This window comes from Nomia melanderi, chromosome 6, assembly GCF_051020985.1.
Source record: "Nomia melanderi isolate GNS246 chromosome 6, iyNomMela1, whole genome shotgun sequence".
In the NCBI taxonomy this organism is placed as follows: domain Eukaryota; kingdom Metazoa; phylum Arthropoda; class Insecta; order Hymenoptera; family Halictidae; genus Nomia; species Nomia melanderi.
The window spans coordinates 11549119-11567507 of record NC_135004.1 but is presented as its reverse complement, the minus strand read 5'-3'; the positions used below and the strand labels follow the sequence as shown (position 1 = coordinate 11567507).

General features: G+C 28.9%; 6 protein-coding genes across 11 annotated transcripts in view; 3 read left to right on the top strand and 3 right to left on the bottom strand.

Moving 5' to 3' along the window:
- Positions 1-688: 688 nt before the first annotated feature.
- Positions 689-3400, bottom strand: sea (mitochondrial citrate transporter scheggia). Its single transcript, XM_031979059.2, has 4 exons — positions 3113-3400; positions 2227-2661; positions 1556-1776; positions 689-1472 (listed from the first exon to the last, which is right to left on the bottom strand). Exons 1-4 carry the CDS (start codon positions 3261-3263, stop codon positions 1290-1292), a joined length of 990 nt encoding a protein of 329 aa, XP_031834919.1. The 5' UTR covers positions 3264-3400; the 3' UTR covers positions 689-1289.
- Positions 3401-3851: 451 nt separating this feature from the next.
- Positions 3852-6751, bottom strand: Snr1 (SWI/SNF related, matrix associated, actin dependent regulator of chromatin, subfamily b, member 1). Of its 3 annotated transcripts, none has more exons than XM_031978769.2 (6): positions 6500-6751; positions 5616-6078; positions 5140-5267; positions 4739-5051; positions 4491-4667; positions 3852-4424 (listed from the first exon to the last, which is right to left on the bottom strand). In XM_031978769.2, exons 2-6 carry the CDS (start codon positions 6065-6067, stop codon positions 4385-4387), a joined length of 1110 nt encoding a protein of 369 aa, XP_031834629.1. In that variant the 5' UTR covers positions 6068-6078; positions 6500-6751; the 3' UTR covers positions 3852-4384. The 3 variants fall into 3 exon arrangements, with proteins under 3 accessions (XP_031834629.1, XP_031834628.1, XP_076224518.1); XM_031978768.2 differs by having other exon boundaries at positions 6329-6735; XM_076368403.1 differs by lacking the exon at positions 6500-6751 and adding an exon at positions 6161-6299.
- Positions 6752-6768: 17 nt separating this feature from the next.
- Vang (Strabismus domain-containing protein Vang) lies at positions 6769-12856 on the top strand. 3 transcript variants are annotated; one of them, XM_076368402.1, is made up of 5 exons: positions 6774-7387; positions 7479-8070; positions 8144-8302; positions 8374-9037; positions 9146-12193. In XM_076368402.1, exons 1-5 carry the CDS (start codon positions 7257-7259, stop codon positions 9208-9210), a joined length of 1611 nt encoding a protein of 536 aa, XP_076224517.1. In that variant the 5' UTR covers positions 6774-7256; the 3' UTR covers positions 9211-12193. The 3 variants fall into 3 exon arrangements, with proteins under 3 accessions (XP_031834626.1, XP_076224517.1, XP_031834627.1); XM_031978767.2 differs by lacking the exon at positions 9146-12193 and adding an exon at positions 12643-12856 and having other exon boundaries at positions 6782-7387; XM_031978766.2 differs by having other exon boundaries at positions 6769-7387; positions 8374-12194.
- On the top strand, positions 12711-13648 carry Pfdn2 (prefoldin 2). Its single transcript, XM_031978770.2, has 3 exons — positions 12711-12856; positions 13112-13235; positions 13338-13648. Exons 1-3 carry the CDS (start codon positions 12711-12713, stop codon positions 13524-13526), a joined length of 459 nt encoding a protein of 152 aa, XP_031834630.1. The 3' UTR covers positions 13527-13648.
- Positions 13649-14044: 396 nt separating this feature from the next.
- LOC116427922 (polycomb protein EED) lies at positions 14045-17471 on the bottom strand. Of its 2 annotated transcripts, XM_031978784.2 has the most exons (4): positions 17148-17471; positions 16474-16659; positions 16242-16403; positions 15921-16168 (listed from the first exon to the last, which is right to left on the bottom strand). In XM_031978784.2, the coding sequence occupies exons 1-4, from the start codon at positions 17205-17207 to the stop codon at positions 16067-16069; spliced, it is 510 nt and encodes a 169-aa protein (XP_031834644.1). In that variant the 5' UTR covers positions 17208-17471; the 3' UTR covers positions 15921-16066. The 2 variants fall into 2 exon arrangements, with proteins under 2 accessions (XP_031834643.1, XP_031834644.1); XM_031978783.2 differs by lacking the exons at positions 16474-16659; positions 17148-17471 and having other exon boundaries at positions 14045-16168; positions 16242-16392.
- Positions 17472-17661: 190 nt separating this feature from the next.
- The window catches only part of MCTS1 (malignant T-cell-amplified sequence 1 homolog), a 1495-nt gene continuing 767 nt past the window's right edge, over positions 17662-18389 (top strand). Inside the window, exons 1-4 of the mRNA XM_031978785.2 lie at positions 17662-17857; positions 17938-18090; positions 18166-18266; positions 18380-18389. The exon at positions 18380-18389 is cut by the window's right edge and continues 124 nt beyond it. Coding sequence (XP_031834645.1) covers positions 17847-17857; positions 17938-18090; positions 18166-18266; positions 18380-18389 — 275 coding nt within the window. The 5' untranslated portion in view covers positions 17662-17846. The remainder of the gene's footprint in view (positions 17858-17937; positions 18091-18165; positions 18267-18379) is intronic.

Below are 18389 nucleotides of genomic sequence, written 5' to 3'. Positions count from 1 at the left end.
ATAAGACTGTATACAATATTATGTCAACTTGTTTTTCATACAACAAATCAGTTTTTTTAAACCGAAACTAATGAATATATACTTTATAAATGTTACAAACATATTTTATTGAACAATTATTTACATTTGCAAAAAATAACAAAGTCTTTTATTTTATTCACAGGTATATACAAAAATGTAAATGGCTTTTTGTGTACAGAGTTATGATTATAACTTGATTTCCTGTACTTCTAAGATATAAAATTCACTAATACAAAATGCTTAGAAGTATTCAAAAGGAAATCTATTGACACATAAATAATATAAAATGCTATGATCTGCAAAGGTCTCTGTTACGAACATAATAAAATAGATTTTCTGCATATTCTATAAAACTATGAGGTCTCTGTTTTGAAGGAACTTCTATAAATTTATCTACTTCAATGTCACAGCCACTACAGCAAAATTTTGACATTTAAAGAATTTTGTAATTAATTACGGAATCTGAGCGAAGATTATAATGCTTAAAATACTACATACCTTTTCCACTTTATATGTATATTTAAATAACATTGTATTGTACGTCTCAGTAATATCTGATAGTCATTAACTTTGTACACTCTTTCTCAGTACTTGTTGTACTTTTACTTGAATTCTATTATTGTCTACGTAATAATCATTAAAAATAATTAATAAAAAAATCGGTCTATTTTCCTTCGCTCAGGCAATAAACATTTCTTTATTTTGTACTAAACTGTACACCGCTATTTCTTGGAATAGATGATACACATATATACATAACTTATGTATATCATGTACAAATCTTTATCAAAATATTAACATTTATTCGATCATTCGAATATGTAGGAATGTTTAAGATTTAATAATATATTAAATCAGAAAAAAACTGATGTGACACCAATAAATAAATTTCTAAACAAAATTAAAATGACTGTGATTTAAATTCACATTCAATTTTTCCTGTTATATGAAGTATATATATGAAATAAAAATTTTTCTTAGAAAAATATATATCATGTAAAGAAATTTGTATATAATGCAACTGCAGCTTTCAGTAGTTTAACTGACTGATACCAAAACTCCCTTAGTATAATTCGATATTTTATCTTAATTTTCAATGATTAAAATGTTTAGTGTGATAGTATATTAATATATCACATTCAAAATAAATATATGTTTTTAGAATGTACTGTTATTAATATATTATATAAATATAAAATGTATGTAATTGTGAAAGCTACATTCGCACAAATGCTCTCAAATATATAATTATAAAAATTTAACAACTCTTATGGCCAGAATCGATTGAAAACGTCCGTAATGTACTCGTATATCATAAATGTAATGGCAACATCTAAACATACTCTACTTAATCTTGGAACAGTTCCTTTATAAAATGCTCTTGGACCTTCATTCTTCCATATTTGAATTAAACAATCTACACTATTTTTGTATTTCGAAGCATCTAAACCCTAAAAGATGATTTAAATTTAATAATGTTATCTAATAAGGAAATATCATTATTTTATAATAACTTTAAAGTTTTAATTCTTACCTGCATTCTAGTTTTAACAACGTCAATAGGAGTATTTCCAAAAACTGATACTGCGCCAGCGCATATACCAAATACACCAACCATTGACGTGGGTATAACTACACTTTCATCTCCACCCCTATACCAGTCTTTCATTGTATTCATAACACAAAATCTGAGGGCTTGATTTGACCCTTGTTTTAAGATTGTGGGTGTCAATCCTTGGTATACACCCTTAAATCCTAAATAATAATATTAGTAATAAGTAATATATTATTATTATTATAAAACAATAATATATATAAAACAATTTTGAAACATGTAATTTAGAATTGCACTACTTGCACTTGCATTTTGTATTACTATATATGTGCAATGTATCAGATTACTGCAGAAGTATGTAACAAGACATTATAGAAACCAATGTACTTTAATCGCTGCGTTGTTACATGAGCAAATTAAATGAAACAGAGCAAACGCGTCACATGTGTGGAATATAACTTGACCTCTTTACAAAGATGAATTAGCTAAATTATGCATGCAGTTTATGACAAGTTTAATACTTTTATAGTCAGGACAGTAGGAAAACTAGATTTTTAGTTTTTTTACTTTCTAATATTATACTTCAATACATCAATATTGTGTTAATTTTTACTTTATTTATTTTCAGTTAATATTATAATACTACTCACCATATTCTTTAATAATCATTCTTACTCCATGTAAAAATCCTTTGTATTTTGGATTAGCGGATCGTTGATCATTAATGAATTTTACTTTAATTGTTTCCATGGGAGTAACAGCAAAAACAGCTTCTGAGGCACCAGCACATAATCCTGCTAAAAAGCTAGACTGAGTAGTAAGTTTGCCATTTTCATCCACTAATATTCCTTTCATCGTTTCAAAAGAACCAAATCTAACTGCTGATTTAGGTATTGAACCATACAGTAAAACGGAAAGACCTCTATAGAAGCCAAAAAATCCACGATTCTGTATGGTTTTTGTTATACAATCCCACATTCCTGCATATTGTTTGCCTGCCCCAGCTTTGCCATCAAGTTGCAATTGAGTTTTTACATATTCTGTCGGATATGTAATACATATTTCTATACCACCAGTAATGCCGCCTAAAAAGTAAATATGTGACTATGTTATAATTTCACGTTATTTAATTATGTTCTAATTTTGCTTATGTCAACAATATTTTTTACATACTTTTTCATTAAAGAAAATTGCTTATAAATCATTCTACTATACATTGGAATACAAGGTATTGAAACGTGGGCCATGTAATTAAAAGATTTACTATATTCTCAAGGTTAATATTTCCCAACCTTTGAAATTATCACGCGTTAAACACGCTGACTCAAAGTTCATTTATCTCTTTCCCTCCGCTAGTTTCACGCGTTCGTATATCTCTCTCGCTTCCAGTTAAATGTGTTTACTCTATCGTTCTATTTTGACAAGTGGTAAAGGGTAACAGACACGCGCGTCATTAACAGATTGAACAATTTAAGGATTATTGAAAGAAAAAACAAACAAAAACGAAAGAAAATTAAATAAAACAAAATAACATACCAGCAACAATTCCTTTTAAACCAGTATTGCCACTGGCAGCTGCCGCAAGTCCAGTATCTTTAAGCCAAGGCCTACAGGGAAAAGGATTACGAAATCTTGAAATTGTGCCTGATTCTTGTAATGATTTACATATTAACCAATTATAATCCATTTTTCAGATTTTTGTCTACGCGCCCGTATCCTTATTCCGTTAGACGTCGAACTTGGACTGAGTCGATTAATATTCGTCCGCTTCGATGCGCGTAGCAATGTTCCCCTTCCTCAAAGAACTTCTTTTACTCACGCGTTATTCACCGAATATAGTAAATTACACTTAATATTGAATGATTAAAGATAATCAAAGGGCTGATAACGAATGGAACAAACGAGATTCGTAAAGTCTGTAATACAGATAGTAACCAAAACTACTACTTATTTAACGAAGTTGCTACATTATAATTATAATAATAAAATTATGTTAAACTATTTTTTGCAATCTGTAGGAATTAATTGTCCTTATTACTTAATCTTCATTTATTTTCTACTTTTTACACTAAAACCATTTTTTTTATTTAATTTATAAAATATATATGTTTAAATTAAAAATTAAAAGTATTTTAAATAATGGGGTTTATCTTTGGAAATCAATGAATATTAAATACATTATTGTAAAATTTTAAAATATCTATACTTTAAATCGTTTATATTTAGAGGTGTAAAGTAGGTGAAATTGAATAGTCTGACAAAAACAAAATACATGTAAAATTACAGCTTATTTTATTATAATTTATATAAATTTTTTTAAAATTTGGATAGAACATTCTAACATTGTCAAATTGATAGACCTTATCGAACCTCTTATCATCATTCTGACTATCTCATTATATTATCATAGTGTGACTTATATTTCATAAGCATCTGAAGTACAAGTATACTATCAGGAACGTTTTTATTTCCTATGTTATATAATGGTAATTATTAATACAGCTGTGCAAGTAAGAATATAAGAATTAAAATAATTATCTGGAGATATATGAAACATTTTTTAATTAAAGATCATAGATATACTTTCGTATTAGCCAGTTGCATTGTTATTTTGGTAAATGTATAAATATTTATTAGAATGAGCTTTATTTCCTGTCTAAATCTTAACATAAAAGTTATATTATTATATATGTGGTTTAAAAAAGTCTAAAAATGGACAAAGAGATTGAAAATACTGAGCAACACTGCTCAGTAGAATGTAGGATGTTAGAGTCTGTTGTTAATTATTACCACTGTAATTTACATATTTTACCATCCAGGTGTAGTATTTGCTAAGCGTCTCATTCGTCTGAAATAAAAGCAAATATTATAATTATTTACTTTTCACTCATGACCGCAGCATAACAATATTTACCTCGTATTTCGATCCTGATCACGTATTTTCTTTTCCATTTCTGCATCTGTTAATGTCTCTAAGAATGGTGCCCATTGATCAGCCTCTGAAGGAGGCCTGAAAGGTACTTCCACTGTAGGTAAAGGGGCTTCAGAAAATGCATATGTCCTTTGGTGCCATGACAATTGTCCTCGAACACTAAGAAAAGATTTTATTCGTATTAAGTAGCATAGCAATAATTTATTTTTGAAATATGTAAATATACTAACCTGTATGCAATCGCAGTAACAAATTCTCCGCCAAGACCCAATTCTGCGCAAAGTTTCATCGCAAATTTTTCAGGATTATTTTCTTTTTCAGACATATCCCATTCCACTTGATCTACTAAAGATGTATTGCCCACATGTATATTTAACTTAATTATAACTCGTTGATCACACTGATCTTCAAGAATTGTTTCCTGAGGGAAAGCTTCTATTTGTTGTCTTATAGCTTGTGCAATAGCTGGTACAAAAGTAAGAGGATTTAAATCTAAATCATCGCATAATACCTCGGCGAACTGTTCTGGTGTTATAAGACTCTCTAAAAAAATACCGTTTTTTAGTATTTAGATTTAAAACAGTACTATAGCTATATGCTGATATTAACAGTATTGCAAAATGGAATGTACCATTTTTATTCCATGTAAATGTATCTCTCAACTTTTGTCCTTCAATTTCCATATCTAAACGAATTGGAACTAACATTTCTTGTTGTGCAGCATTTTCTAAATTTGCTGATGGGTCTGTATCATCGAAACTAAAAAAAATCATTTGTATTTGTAAGTGTTATACTATATTATGCTATTATATTTATTAAAAATACTACAGTAGACTCTCGTATAATGTGCGGAATTTTTCTCGTATAACATGAATAATATAAAGTAAGATATTTCAAATGATTATCACCATACTAATTCTTATTTTTTATGTTTTATGGAAAATAAAAAAATTAGGAAACAGGAGAAATCTGTAAAGTAAAGAAAACAATGTAAGCTCAACTAAACCTGTACTCATTTTTAAATACGAGATTTTCCTGTATTTTATTATACTCGCATTATACAAGAATCTACTGTAGCTATAAAATATGCAAATCTGAGACACTTACCATAAAGGAAATGTTCTAACTTTCTTATTGTGTACTCTATTACGATTAATTGGTGTGGCTTGAGGCACAGCATCTAGGTGCGAACTATTTGGTAAACTAGGCACCCATGGCATGGATTTCTTTGACTTCCCTTCTCTAGGAGCTGGAGGTTCCGTTGAATGTACTGATACAGCTTTATATTTATCATCATTCCCTTCAATAATATCTTCAACTTCACTAGCTCTTAAAAGAGATACGCTAGACGCAAGTACATGTTGACTTAGTCCAAGCTCTACTAGCTTTTTACGTTCATCATTTGTAATTGATCTTCTGAACATTCCAGGATAACGTTTATATAACGATCCACGAAATAGGCGTAAATAATTGCCCACTTCGGATCCAATGCAATAATATTCTCCATTTTCTTCCACTTGAAAACTTATAGGTTTATCACCATACGTACGTAAAGCCATGTTTATGATTCCTATAAGAACATATAATATACCAATGAGAATGTATAAAAGGCAAATTATAATAAAATAATTTATGTATAATACGGTATTTACCAATATAAACAAATCTGCTACAATTTAAAAAAGAGAAATATAAAGAAAATGCATAATTACAATGTTTTAGTAGTTCTGAAGTTAACAAGTTCATAACCAAACATCACGTTATTCACGATACAATATTGTTTATCTTCATTACTAGTATTTGTATATTCATTTACCTACCTATTTTGCCGGTCACTTATCAGTTTTCATCTGTCACACATTTATTAATATTGGCATGGACGCAGCATAAAGCATTTTATGCTTCAAAGCATACACTATGTTTTCATTCCATCGAATAATATTTTAATAAAACTACACTTGTAATTGGATACTTATATAGGAGAAGCTTACCTCCAAATCAAAAAGACCAATCGTTCAAATATTTTTGTTGATTATTGTTTAGTTGGTGTTCGTTAAATGTGACAATAAAGATCTTAAAGCTACGTTTTAAAAATAAAGCTACTAGCTACTAGCTTTTAAAAGAATTGTATTGGTACTAATATATTTGATCTGTTTTCAACGTTGGTTTCATGTATATTTACTAACGCGCCAAAATAATTCGTAGATATATTCGTAGAATTTATAGTTGAATATACATACATAATACATAAATATAAACTTTTTGTATTATATATACGAAATTAACATTTTCACATGTAAACATTTTTGCATTCGATGTTTCCTTAAACATCCCTAGGAAATCTTACCTGCTATTCCTTCCCCTAACAATTATTCCGGAATGTGGTAACAAGACAGAGGGGGTGGGAATAATAAACGTTAGGCGTGTCGGCGTCTGTTTTTTTAAATATATTTTAATAGAAAATTACATTGATAAAGCAATCTTATTACAATACTCAGTTCTGAATGGTACGAATTTACCTTCTTGAGAAACTAATTTCGTCTCTTAAAATGTCGGCTGTGCAAAAAATTTTATGCACAGAAAATGCCCTTAAGATTCTCAATCCATAGCGTATCATTTTATAAATCGACAAAGTTCCGATTCTGCAGTTGTGATATAGCACTAAGTATATGTGGCTGGCGTTTGGATACGAGTGGAAGAGGGTATGTTCTTATGGGGTAGCTCGAGGGCGGTAACCTTTGCCGGGGAATGGAGACTGAGAGCGTAAAGTCGGGGGCTAGCGAGCATAGCCATAGCCATCATAGCAGGACTTCTCAAAAACATCATAGAACTCATAGTTCTAAGTCTCATCACAGACAACATTCTCATAGAAGTACCAGGTATTTGAATTTAAATACTAAATGTCATCACCTAATAGTGACAATGTTTGAAACTAACTTTCGTTTTTTAACATCAATGCTTTGTGAAAAGGACTAGCCGTAGTCAGAGGAAGGAAAGACATAATCTGGATACCAGTGAGATGGCTCCCTTTCAAACAACCGTTAATGTAAGAGGTGATAGCGTAGATAACTTGGGTCAAGAAGTTATTGAAGTACAGATATTACCCCAAGATGAGAATTGGGGAGAAAATACTACTGCTGTTACTGGAAATACTTCGGATAGATCTGAATCGACCGAAGATGTCAGCCATTGGCCTCATGAAAATGACGGATCATTTAGTTCCTGTAATCGATTTGTGGGTCCTGTTATAGCAATGATAATCGGATTAAGCGCCTTTCTTAGTCCTGTAGCTATGGTTATACTGCCCAAAGTAGGATTTTTTCCTGATTCTACAACTGTATTAACAATGCAACAAAAGCTACAATTACTATCGTGTAATGCAGAGTGTAAAGGCCAATTATTAGGTTTAGCCTTTAAGTTGGTGCTACTAGGTATTGGGAGTTGGGCTGTGTTTTTACGCTCACGAAATGCTACTATGCCTCGTATATTCTTATTCAGAACTGGAGTGTTACTTCTTACCACATTGTGCATTTGTACTTACTGGTTATTTTATGTTGTTCAGGTATATCTTTTTATCAAGTATTTAAATATTTTTCTCTATTTTCACGTTTATATAATGTTATCATAATCTTTAGGTCACTGAGAGTGCTAAGACTGCTGCTAATGGTGAAATAACAGAGTACAAAAATTTAGTAAATTATGCTGGTACTCTTGCAGATACTCTATTGTTCATACATTATATTGCGATATTACTCATTGAAATCCGACATCAACAGCCTATGTTTTACCTTAAAGTATGTTGGTTTATTTTTATGTAGTATTTTTTACTTTTTGGTTACATTGTAATAATAATTTAATATTCAAGGTTGTAAGATCACCGGATGGAGTATCAAGATCTTATGCAATTGGACAGTTGTCGATACAACGAGCGGCGGTATGGGTATTAGAAAGGTATTATACAGAATTTCCTATCTATAATCCATACTTAGAACGATTACCTGTATCAAAGTCTGGCAGAAAACAATCAAGTTTCAAGTTCTATGAAGTTGATGGTGGTGTAACTAGTGGTGTTCAATCACGGGGAGGTAGCGGTGACAGATCAGTCATGCCTACTCAAACCCGTCGTAGAGATTCTAGCCATAACGAACGATTTTATGAAGAACATGATTATGAACGCAGAGTTAGGAAACGTAGAGCAAGATTAATCACTGCCGCTGAAGAAGCATTTGCACATATTAAACGTTTACATTCAGAGGTAGAATCAACTCCAAATCCTGGTCCCATGGATCCTATGGAGGCTGCACAAGCAGTATTTCCATCTATGGCAAGAGCCTTGCAAAAGTATTTAAGAGTAACGCGTCAGCAACCGCGTCACTCTGTAGAATCTATTTTAAATCGACTGGCACGATGTTTGGCTCAAGATGCAGCACCACGTGCATTTCTAGAGCCCTTTTTTGTAACGAGTCCTGTTCTTTCGAATGAAAAGGAGAGACAAAAACGTTCGCATCATTGGGCCTTAGTCTGCGAGGGTGAGTTGCCGTCGCGACCACTTGCTAACGGTTGCGAATTTCAATTACGACAAGGCGAAGTAGCTCTTTTGTGTACAGCATATCATTTACCCCACTTCCATCTTACAGAACAACTTGCGCATCCAAAATCTAATAAATTCCTACTAAGATTAAATTCTGAAACGTCGGTCTAGTAGCACTGTAAGATTAATAGAACTTTTTGAAATAATTTGCAATCGAATGCTTGTATTTTTAACGAATACAAAACTCATTAAGAATGAGTAGTTTTTTACTGTATATATATACATATAATTGAAAGAAAAACTCCACGATAATAAGCTTGTAAGTATTGTGAATGAAATATAATTATAGCAAGCAAATACTACAGAAGCCTATATTATTGTTATATACATATAGCAATGATAAAGTTATTAGAATATATTTTCAGATAAACAGAAATTTTAACAGCAACAAGATAGTTTTTTATAACACTATCACAAAAATATTCGCATTAATGAAATTACTTATATTTTTCTTTTGCTACAAGCAATCGAAGGATAATAGATAATACAGTTTGTGCATTTACAGCTTTAGATAAAATACTCAATTGTTCGTACTATGGACGCGCACATTTATTTATTACATCATTAGTATATTATTATTCATAAAATCAAAATAAGTCTATCATACTTTATAGCAGTATTGTCTAAAAATATAAAATTCTTAGGTATTTTTCGGAAAACAAATGTGTAATTGAACGAAATTCAAAAATTTCAAACGATTTGTAGAATAGATTTGCTTTAGTTAAATTATATGAGCTACAAATGCTTCTTTGTCATTAAAACAATAGTGTTCCAAAAGTGCATTAAAACTATTATACTTGTAATATCAACAATAACTATCATATAACTTGATGAGGTAAGATATAATAGTCAGTACGATAATAGAATTGAGATGAGATGTGAAAACTCAAATTTGGTTAACGTCTGTAATTCCGAAATAACCAACAGTTTGATTAGAGTTGCTAAGGTTCTGATAATGTCTTTATTGATATTTGATGAGTAAGTTTTATTCAGTTAAACATGAGATTTTCCACCAATGTACATTATTTTTAAGAGACCCAGGATTTATTTAGTATGGCAAGAATGATTACTTGATACCAAAGCTCTATAAATTGGTGATGATTCGGAAAATTTTAAGTCATTAATTATTTCTTGTAATTGAAACAGAGTAATGTAAACTCTTCAAAGAACTTGTTTAATCTCTGATGTATATTGTACCATTTAAAATCATTCTTTTTTAGCAATATCCTTGGTCAAAGTAAGATTTTTAATTGTCTTATTATCCTAGTTGTAACAATATCTATCTTGAAGATGATAGAATAGGATTATTTAGCTTATTAGAAAATCCTAATGTTTTTGTTATCACGAATTTTACTTCCAATATAACAGTTGAGACATTGTTTTGACATTTTGACTTTTTCAGCAAGTAATTTTCTGAAACACTTAGATCACAATTTATTGTATCTTTCTTTAAAAATAGCTTCAGTCCACTCTGTTTATTCCAAATTTTGTAAAGATAGTGTTTTGAATACGTCAAATAAGCTCAATAAAATCTTGATTGTTGATCATTTTGTTACTCATGATCAACAACACATTATTTTAAAATCCAGTGATTAATGAATTGGTAGAAATCCATGTTTAATTGCCTATGTCCTTTGTGAGACTAGTGTCCCCGAATAATTATCATATACTTAGGATCTGTAGGGTTATCATCTCATGAAACATTTTTTTTATTTATTCTGAATGAGAAAAATAATTACATTCCTATAATCTATTTATACAATCTTCCGTTCGTGCATATAATTATGCACCTATGTGTATTTATGTAAAAAGACACATGGCACCTGTATTTTTTAATATAGTTCAATGATACAGTTTCTTCCATGACATCAGTCTTATTAAGTTTTTCCTGACATTTTACACTGGTATTATGTAATTAACTTTTTATAATTTATGTATTTGTTTATCTTTAGATTATTTATAATAATTTTTCAATTTGTTAAGGAATTATTTGAAGTACTTAAATAATAGCTATTAATTTTAAAGTATATGAGCAACTTACAGTTGCAATAGAAAATGAAGTAAAATTTTGATAAATTTATTGAGATTTATAACAATCTAGAAATAATAATTGTATCGTTTATAAAATATATTTAATATAATAGCCTATGATAACTTAAGGAATAATATTTTAATAGTACCTATCTAAACTAGTTGAAAATGTTGTATTCTTTGCTGTAACAAATATTAGTAGCAGTTCTTTTTTGAAGTTTCATTAAATTTCTGTTTCTTTTAAGATTCTTATTTCTTAAGACTCGTCTGTTGTGATGTATTAATTTGCTCATATCTACCCTTGGACACAGTACCATAGTTGATGTACCTCTTTTAAGTATTTAAATACTTTACATTATTTATATATAGCTTTATAGATTCAAAAGTACTGAATATAATGATTTTACTCCATATAATCGCTGATATTATATTATTTTTAGTATAAGTTTTTTGTGTTATTTTAAAATGTTATTTTATATGCCGCTTTACAAGGTTGATGGTATTATATTTGTAACTGAACTTACTATTATAAATATATGTACAGTAAATAATAAGAATAATACTCTACATTCATGTTATAGTATGTATATATGTCATATTCAACATATGAGCATATAAATAAGATGATCAGTGTAACAATGAAACTTGTTATACAAAGAAATTATAATATTATAAAATTGTTTTTTTCACATTCTTGTTCAATATTTAAATTCGAATGACAAAGAGTAAAGTGCAAATTGACCCATGCCTAGAAAATATTTAACATATCACGATTTAGTAATAAAAATATACATCACTTGTCTCTGCTTGTAACTTACATTATTTGAAACAATGATAAGTTAAAAATATTTACATTGAAGTATAAAATAATGTTTTGCTTATGACTTTGAATTTTTGTATGCAGTGTTGCTGTGAATAGCTTTAATTTCGAACTTTTTTTTATTTATATGTGAGCGTGATAAATGTATTAATTAGTAAATTAAGTATATATTTAGTGCATAAATGTCAATTTTCTGATACTTTTGCATATTTCGTACTGTAATTCTTGTTTATAGAATATAAAATGTTAACAGTTTTTTGTAAGTTATTATCGTATTTTGTAAAGAATTGTGCGCACAAAATAAAATTCTAATAGCATAAGGAAAATCTTGAAAAATAAAGAAATGAAATTATTACAACAAATTTTATTGATGAATCAGGTTCTATGAAATGTATTTGAGTGTAAACTGTGTTTTTATAATAATACAAGATACATGAGAAACAAATGAAATTTTTATTCTTCATGCTGTATCGGTAACACTACCTTTTTTTAAAAATAGCTCTTTGATTTACTTCAACTGAATTAAATTTAGGAAAAGTTAATTTATTTTATAAAATCTAGAATTATCTTATTACAAAAATACACTTAATTCATCAATGTAGTTTTTATATATATATCTAACAAACTCCATGCGCTAACAGTAATCAAACATCAGTTTTATCTATATCTATATAAATCGATCCGTTAAGCAGGAACATCACATGTGAAGTAGGTTGGTTAATTTGACGTGCGTAGAAGAAAGTAATACGAAGCTCCTAATATGGCTAGCGATAAAACATCAGGAAAATCTACTGAAGGTACAAAATCCACTACAAATGTATTGCTTGCATTTCAAATGCTACGCAATGAGCAACGAGCAGTGGCTAATAAATTATCAGAACTGGAGATGGAACTAAATGAACACAAGTATGAATTTTATAACCTATACTAATCACCAAGTTTTATACATATAATAATTTTTAGTATTAAAATCAAATAAGTAATTATTTCCAATAAATTTTTATTTCCTGAAATTACACACCAATTTTTAAGAAAATATAAAATTATAAAATATAAATTACATAGTTTTGTTATTTATTTTATGCTAATATTACAAATTTAACATTTATTACCTTATAGATATGATTACTGAATACTTAAACAAAGTATTTTAAATTTTAGGATTGTAATTGATACATTAAAAAACGTGGATGCAGAAAGAAAATGCTATAGAATGACAGGATGTGTATTACGTGAATGCACTGTAAAAGAAGTAATACCTGAATTAATACTAAACAAAGATTTTGTAAGTGTTCCTTAATATTTTACATTGCAGTTTAAAATTTGTCCAAATGTTATAAAATGTTGTATCATTATAAAACCTAAATATGTTTTTCATGGTTTTCAGCTAACGGATGTTATAGATAATCTAAATGATCAGTTAACAGAGAAAGGAATTGAAATAAATGAATTCAAGGAGAAGCATAATATTAAAGTTATGGGTCAACAGGATGTGCAACAACCACAGCAAAACGAAGGTTCAAATGAAGCAAAAAGTTCAGTCGTTGTTAATTCATTGTTAAACAACTATACATAAGATTGAAATTTCTTTTTCCATACATGTCACATTTATATTTAAATCATGTCTTTCGTTTATTAAGTCTTCTGGAATATCATTTTGTTTAGCATTTACAAATATTAAATTTTTTTAAAAATCTATTTTGTGTAAAAGTTTTTTATTGACTTTTGTTCATGGACAATAGCATACAATTTTAGATAATTATTTCAGTCTTCTGGAATTATTACTTTCCTTATTTAACTTATTACTACAAATAATAAGATAAAAATGAAATTTGTTCACTTGAAATTGAAGGATAAGTTTACCCAAAACTTAATTTTTAATTTGTCATAAATATTTGATTAATCATTTCATATTTAAAGAATGTAAGATTGTTATATTCCTTTTACAAAAAAGATATAACATTTGATACATAAAAGAAAATTTTTAGACTTTCTGTAAACATTTAAATATAACATAAGATTTTAACGATTATGGCATTTTTTTAAATGTAATGTATTAACAAAAATGTAAAAATACAACAATACCACTGCATGAATATTACAAAAAGATTTTATTTTTTATTCTCATTCTTTCATTATTAAAATTAAAATACTTCTACATACTTAAATGTGTCAGATATCTTAGTTTCTTCTGATAACATATTTCAAATGTTTGCCATAATCAAATTTATATAGTGAAACAAAATACGTTAAAACTACATTTTATTTTTGTTTCAAAATATCCTTCTAGCATATTTCAATTTGTATTTGATAATTTTGTATTTCCTGAAGATTAATTTTTTCATATTTTGAACTGATATTGCATAAATTTCATTATTGTATAAATTGATGATGAAATTAAGTACATGTACAGAATATTTTATTTTCTGACATGAACATTATACAATTTCTAAAAATACTGTATATGAAAAAATAGAAATATATACGCATTGTTCCTGTAATTACAAATTGTTTATGTATATATATATATATATGCAATAGTTATGTCTAAAATTAATTCCAGTCATACAACTACAAGATATACTAATAATAGTATGCATGAATACTCAAAATTAAATTTTTTCATAAATTAATTATGAATTAAAATTAGTACAATTATCTGACAAGAATTGTCTAATAAATAAACAACCTATTGTTAATAAGAATAACTTTATGATTCTCCATATTAAAAGGCAGTAAGTAACCACTTAATGCAGTACATTCTGTAAATATGAAGGCACCTTTTTATGTATTACATAAATATTAATGTTCACGGTTCCATCTCCATACAGTAGCATCGTCACAAACACATAATAAAACTGAGCCATCTCTACTTAAACTAGTCTGGCGTATAGGTGCAGTACATCTAGGATGTTGGAGCGAATAACAACGTGCTTGACCAGGTTCATCAACTTCTAAATCCCATACATACGTCCTGCCAACTTGATTTCCTAAAGCTATTGTGCGTTGCCAGAAATCCATTGAAAATCTTATAAACCATATATCACATTCTTTAAATTCAAATCGATGTAAAACTGTAGCACTCGTTTCTCCGTTACGCAATTGAGAATCTTCAAGACGGCCTGGTTTCCAACATACAATACAGTTTTCACAAGATTTACTTAAAATAAAGTCACCATACCATTTAACACAATCAACATAATTACGATGTACATCACGTGTAGTGAAGTCTGGAAAATGTTGCAGTATAGAATCAAAAGGTCTCCCATTACGACTGGGATTACAGTAATAGGATTGCTTTATTGCTTCCTGCATATCTGGTTTATCTAGTGACCATAGTTTTAAGGCATGATCCATGCCACATGAAATAATACGTTCTCCTTTCATATCAAAATCTGCGCTTAAGACTTCATCTCTGTGACCTTCAACTCCACCAAAAATTGCTATACACACATCTGTTTTTATATTCCATAACCTCAGAGCATGATCTTTCGATGCTGAGAGCAATATATTTGGGTCTTTAGGATGAATTTTTAATTCATTTATTGCATGACCATGCCCAATATAATGTTTAATACATGTCATGGTTACAGGACTGATTACTCTAACTACACCGCGTGATCCTGCCACTGCTAGTAGAGGTTTCCCAGAGTCATCATAAGTCCAAGTACAAGTATAAAAATTTTCTTCTGGATCAGGATCTGCATAGCACTGACGTAGTCTAATATTGCCTCCTTCGGGACATTCATAAATGCTTACTCGATTACTTCCTACAGAAGCAAATATCAATGGTTCTCCTTCTTTTAAATGGTGATTAAACTGTACGCCAAACAATGGTTGCCCATGATCTTCCTTAACACTGCAGCAGTATTTATAAAGAGGTTTATCTGTGCAAGATTTATACTTTGCAGTTTTGCTTCTACGGCGACCTTTTCTTCTATAACGAGCACTGCGTGTAGGTGTATCGCTACGATGGGTTCCAGCTGTTGAATTACTACCAATACTACATTCAGTTTCATCACTGTCATTTTCACTGTCTTCTTGACTGGAAGCATATGTTTGTCCTTTGTTACTTGTCTTTTTCATTTCAATATTAGATATACAACGTTAAATGTATTATATTGAAAGCCCAATAATGGGAATTCCACTTGTAATACCTAATACAGCTTCTGAAAACTGTAGTATTCTATTACCTAAATGAACACAACTTTGTGGTTTCTGAAATAAATACAAAAGTTAATGTAATATGGTAAATGTGAATTAATATAGGAAAACAATTATATAAACTTACAGAGATATTGGCAGATAAGAATTTAATATTATATTTGTTCCGTATTTTTGCTGATTTATGGGAAATCAATCCCATACTACATGAACTTTCTTTGCAATCTACTAAGCATACAGTACCAGAAATGATATAATGTTCATCTATCAGACTTATATTTGTTTCTACCTTAAATAAGAATTTATTTTTATGTAAACATGATTCGAGGCTAATTATTTGAAGTTCATTAAATACTTACTTCGGACAAAGACTGAAATCTCCAATCAAAGACAAAAATAATGAAATCTATTGCGAGACCAATTTGTAATTTTATAATTTCAGTAATAAATTCACACTGATGCACCACAACATCCCGTTGTGTTTCTTTTGCACTTTGATGTAATCCTTCAGAAACCTTGTTGCATAAATCCGCTGAACCTATGACCTGCAATCATTTTCAACAATATCAACAAAGTAACTGGGTTCATAATATTTCAAACATCAGTATAACCTTAAAACTCGAATCTGTACTATTACTTTTAATATAACAGGAGCATTTAAAATAAATGATGTGCAATTCCATGTTATTAGTAAAACAATCATACAGATAATATACTCATTTAAACAAGAAAATACATACACATGTATACTACAATATTTACGTAGCAAAATTACAAAACACTCGATACTAATTTTTGTAATAAATTAGTCTAATTTGTAAATTTTTAAATGTCTTTTTAATTGAAAGAAACACAAGAATCATTTTAACGTAAGTATTGATAAATAAATGTAAAGTAAAATGTTACATTTTTATTGTTTACTTCCTAAAACAGTTACGTGTTACTTCACATGTCGTACTTTTATATTTAAAAAAAATTAAATGGAACATATAGTAATGTGTACTTATATATTTTTTAAATATTGTAAACGTACCAAGAAGCAAATTGAAGAGTCATATCGACGTTTTCTGAACTTAGTAAGAATACCCGCCATATCACATTTTTAGCTCATTATGAAAAGACACAATTTATAAGTCGACAGTAGGAACTACGTAATCGTTTAAAAACACGAAACAAAAAATATAATTCTAACACCAAATAAAATTAATGAAAATTTTTCTTTCCTTATGTCACATAAAAAAATATAATTAAATTTATACAACTTAGTATTCTCACTTTCTAACGTTTCTTTTTATTTGACTTTACATTATTATGTACAGTTAATGCACACCTTGTACCAAAGTATATATATGAGATTTCATTTGTGTACACTATAGTTGTATCCCTTTTAAATTTCCATATTTGTTTGCTTGAAATCATAAGTTACACAAGTACATATAGAAAAATGTCATTATTATTCTAAAATTAAAAAAAAAATTGTTAAACGTATATTGTTCGGGTATAAATATTTATTATATGATGCGAGTACCTGGTGTGTGGTGTGTGTGTGTTGGTTCATAAGTCATGTTTCATATGAGACTATAGCATAATAACAGAACTATACCAAGTGAACACCGGCTAATACAGAACATTTTATAGATTAACATTCATTTTAAAAATTGTTTGATTGAATGTATCGTTCAGGTGTCAACAATTGTTTGACGTGTGCCATTGTTTTATAAAAAATAGAAAGATGTTTAAAAAGTATGCGTGTTATTATGTTTGTTAAGAAAGCATAACCTCCGTTCACTAATAAATTTTGATTTTATTTAATATTTTATTAGATTCGACGAAAAAGACAGTGTTTCTGGTATACAACAATTAAAATCATCAGTTCAAAAAGGAATTCGTTCAAAACTTTTAGAACTTTATCCTCATTTGGAAAGTCACGTGGACGCTATAATTCCAAAGAAAGATTCTTTTCGAATTGTAAAATGGTAAGAATTTTTAAACCGAATATTTTTTCAAATTATAAATAAGTAACTGAATTTATATTTATTTTTACATGTCAGCCACGATCATATCGAGATTATTGTAAATGCAGCAGGAGACCTTTTGTTTTTCCGTCAAAGAGAAGGACCTTGGATGCCTACCTTAAGATTGTTACATAAATGTAAGTGAGAAATGATCATTTTCTTATACAAATTCCAGAGGAAAGAAATCATAAAGAAATACCATATTTCATAGTATATTATATTTTGATATATATATATTAAAAACTTTCAGACCCATTTTT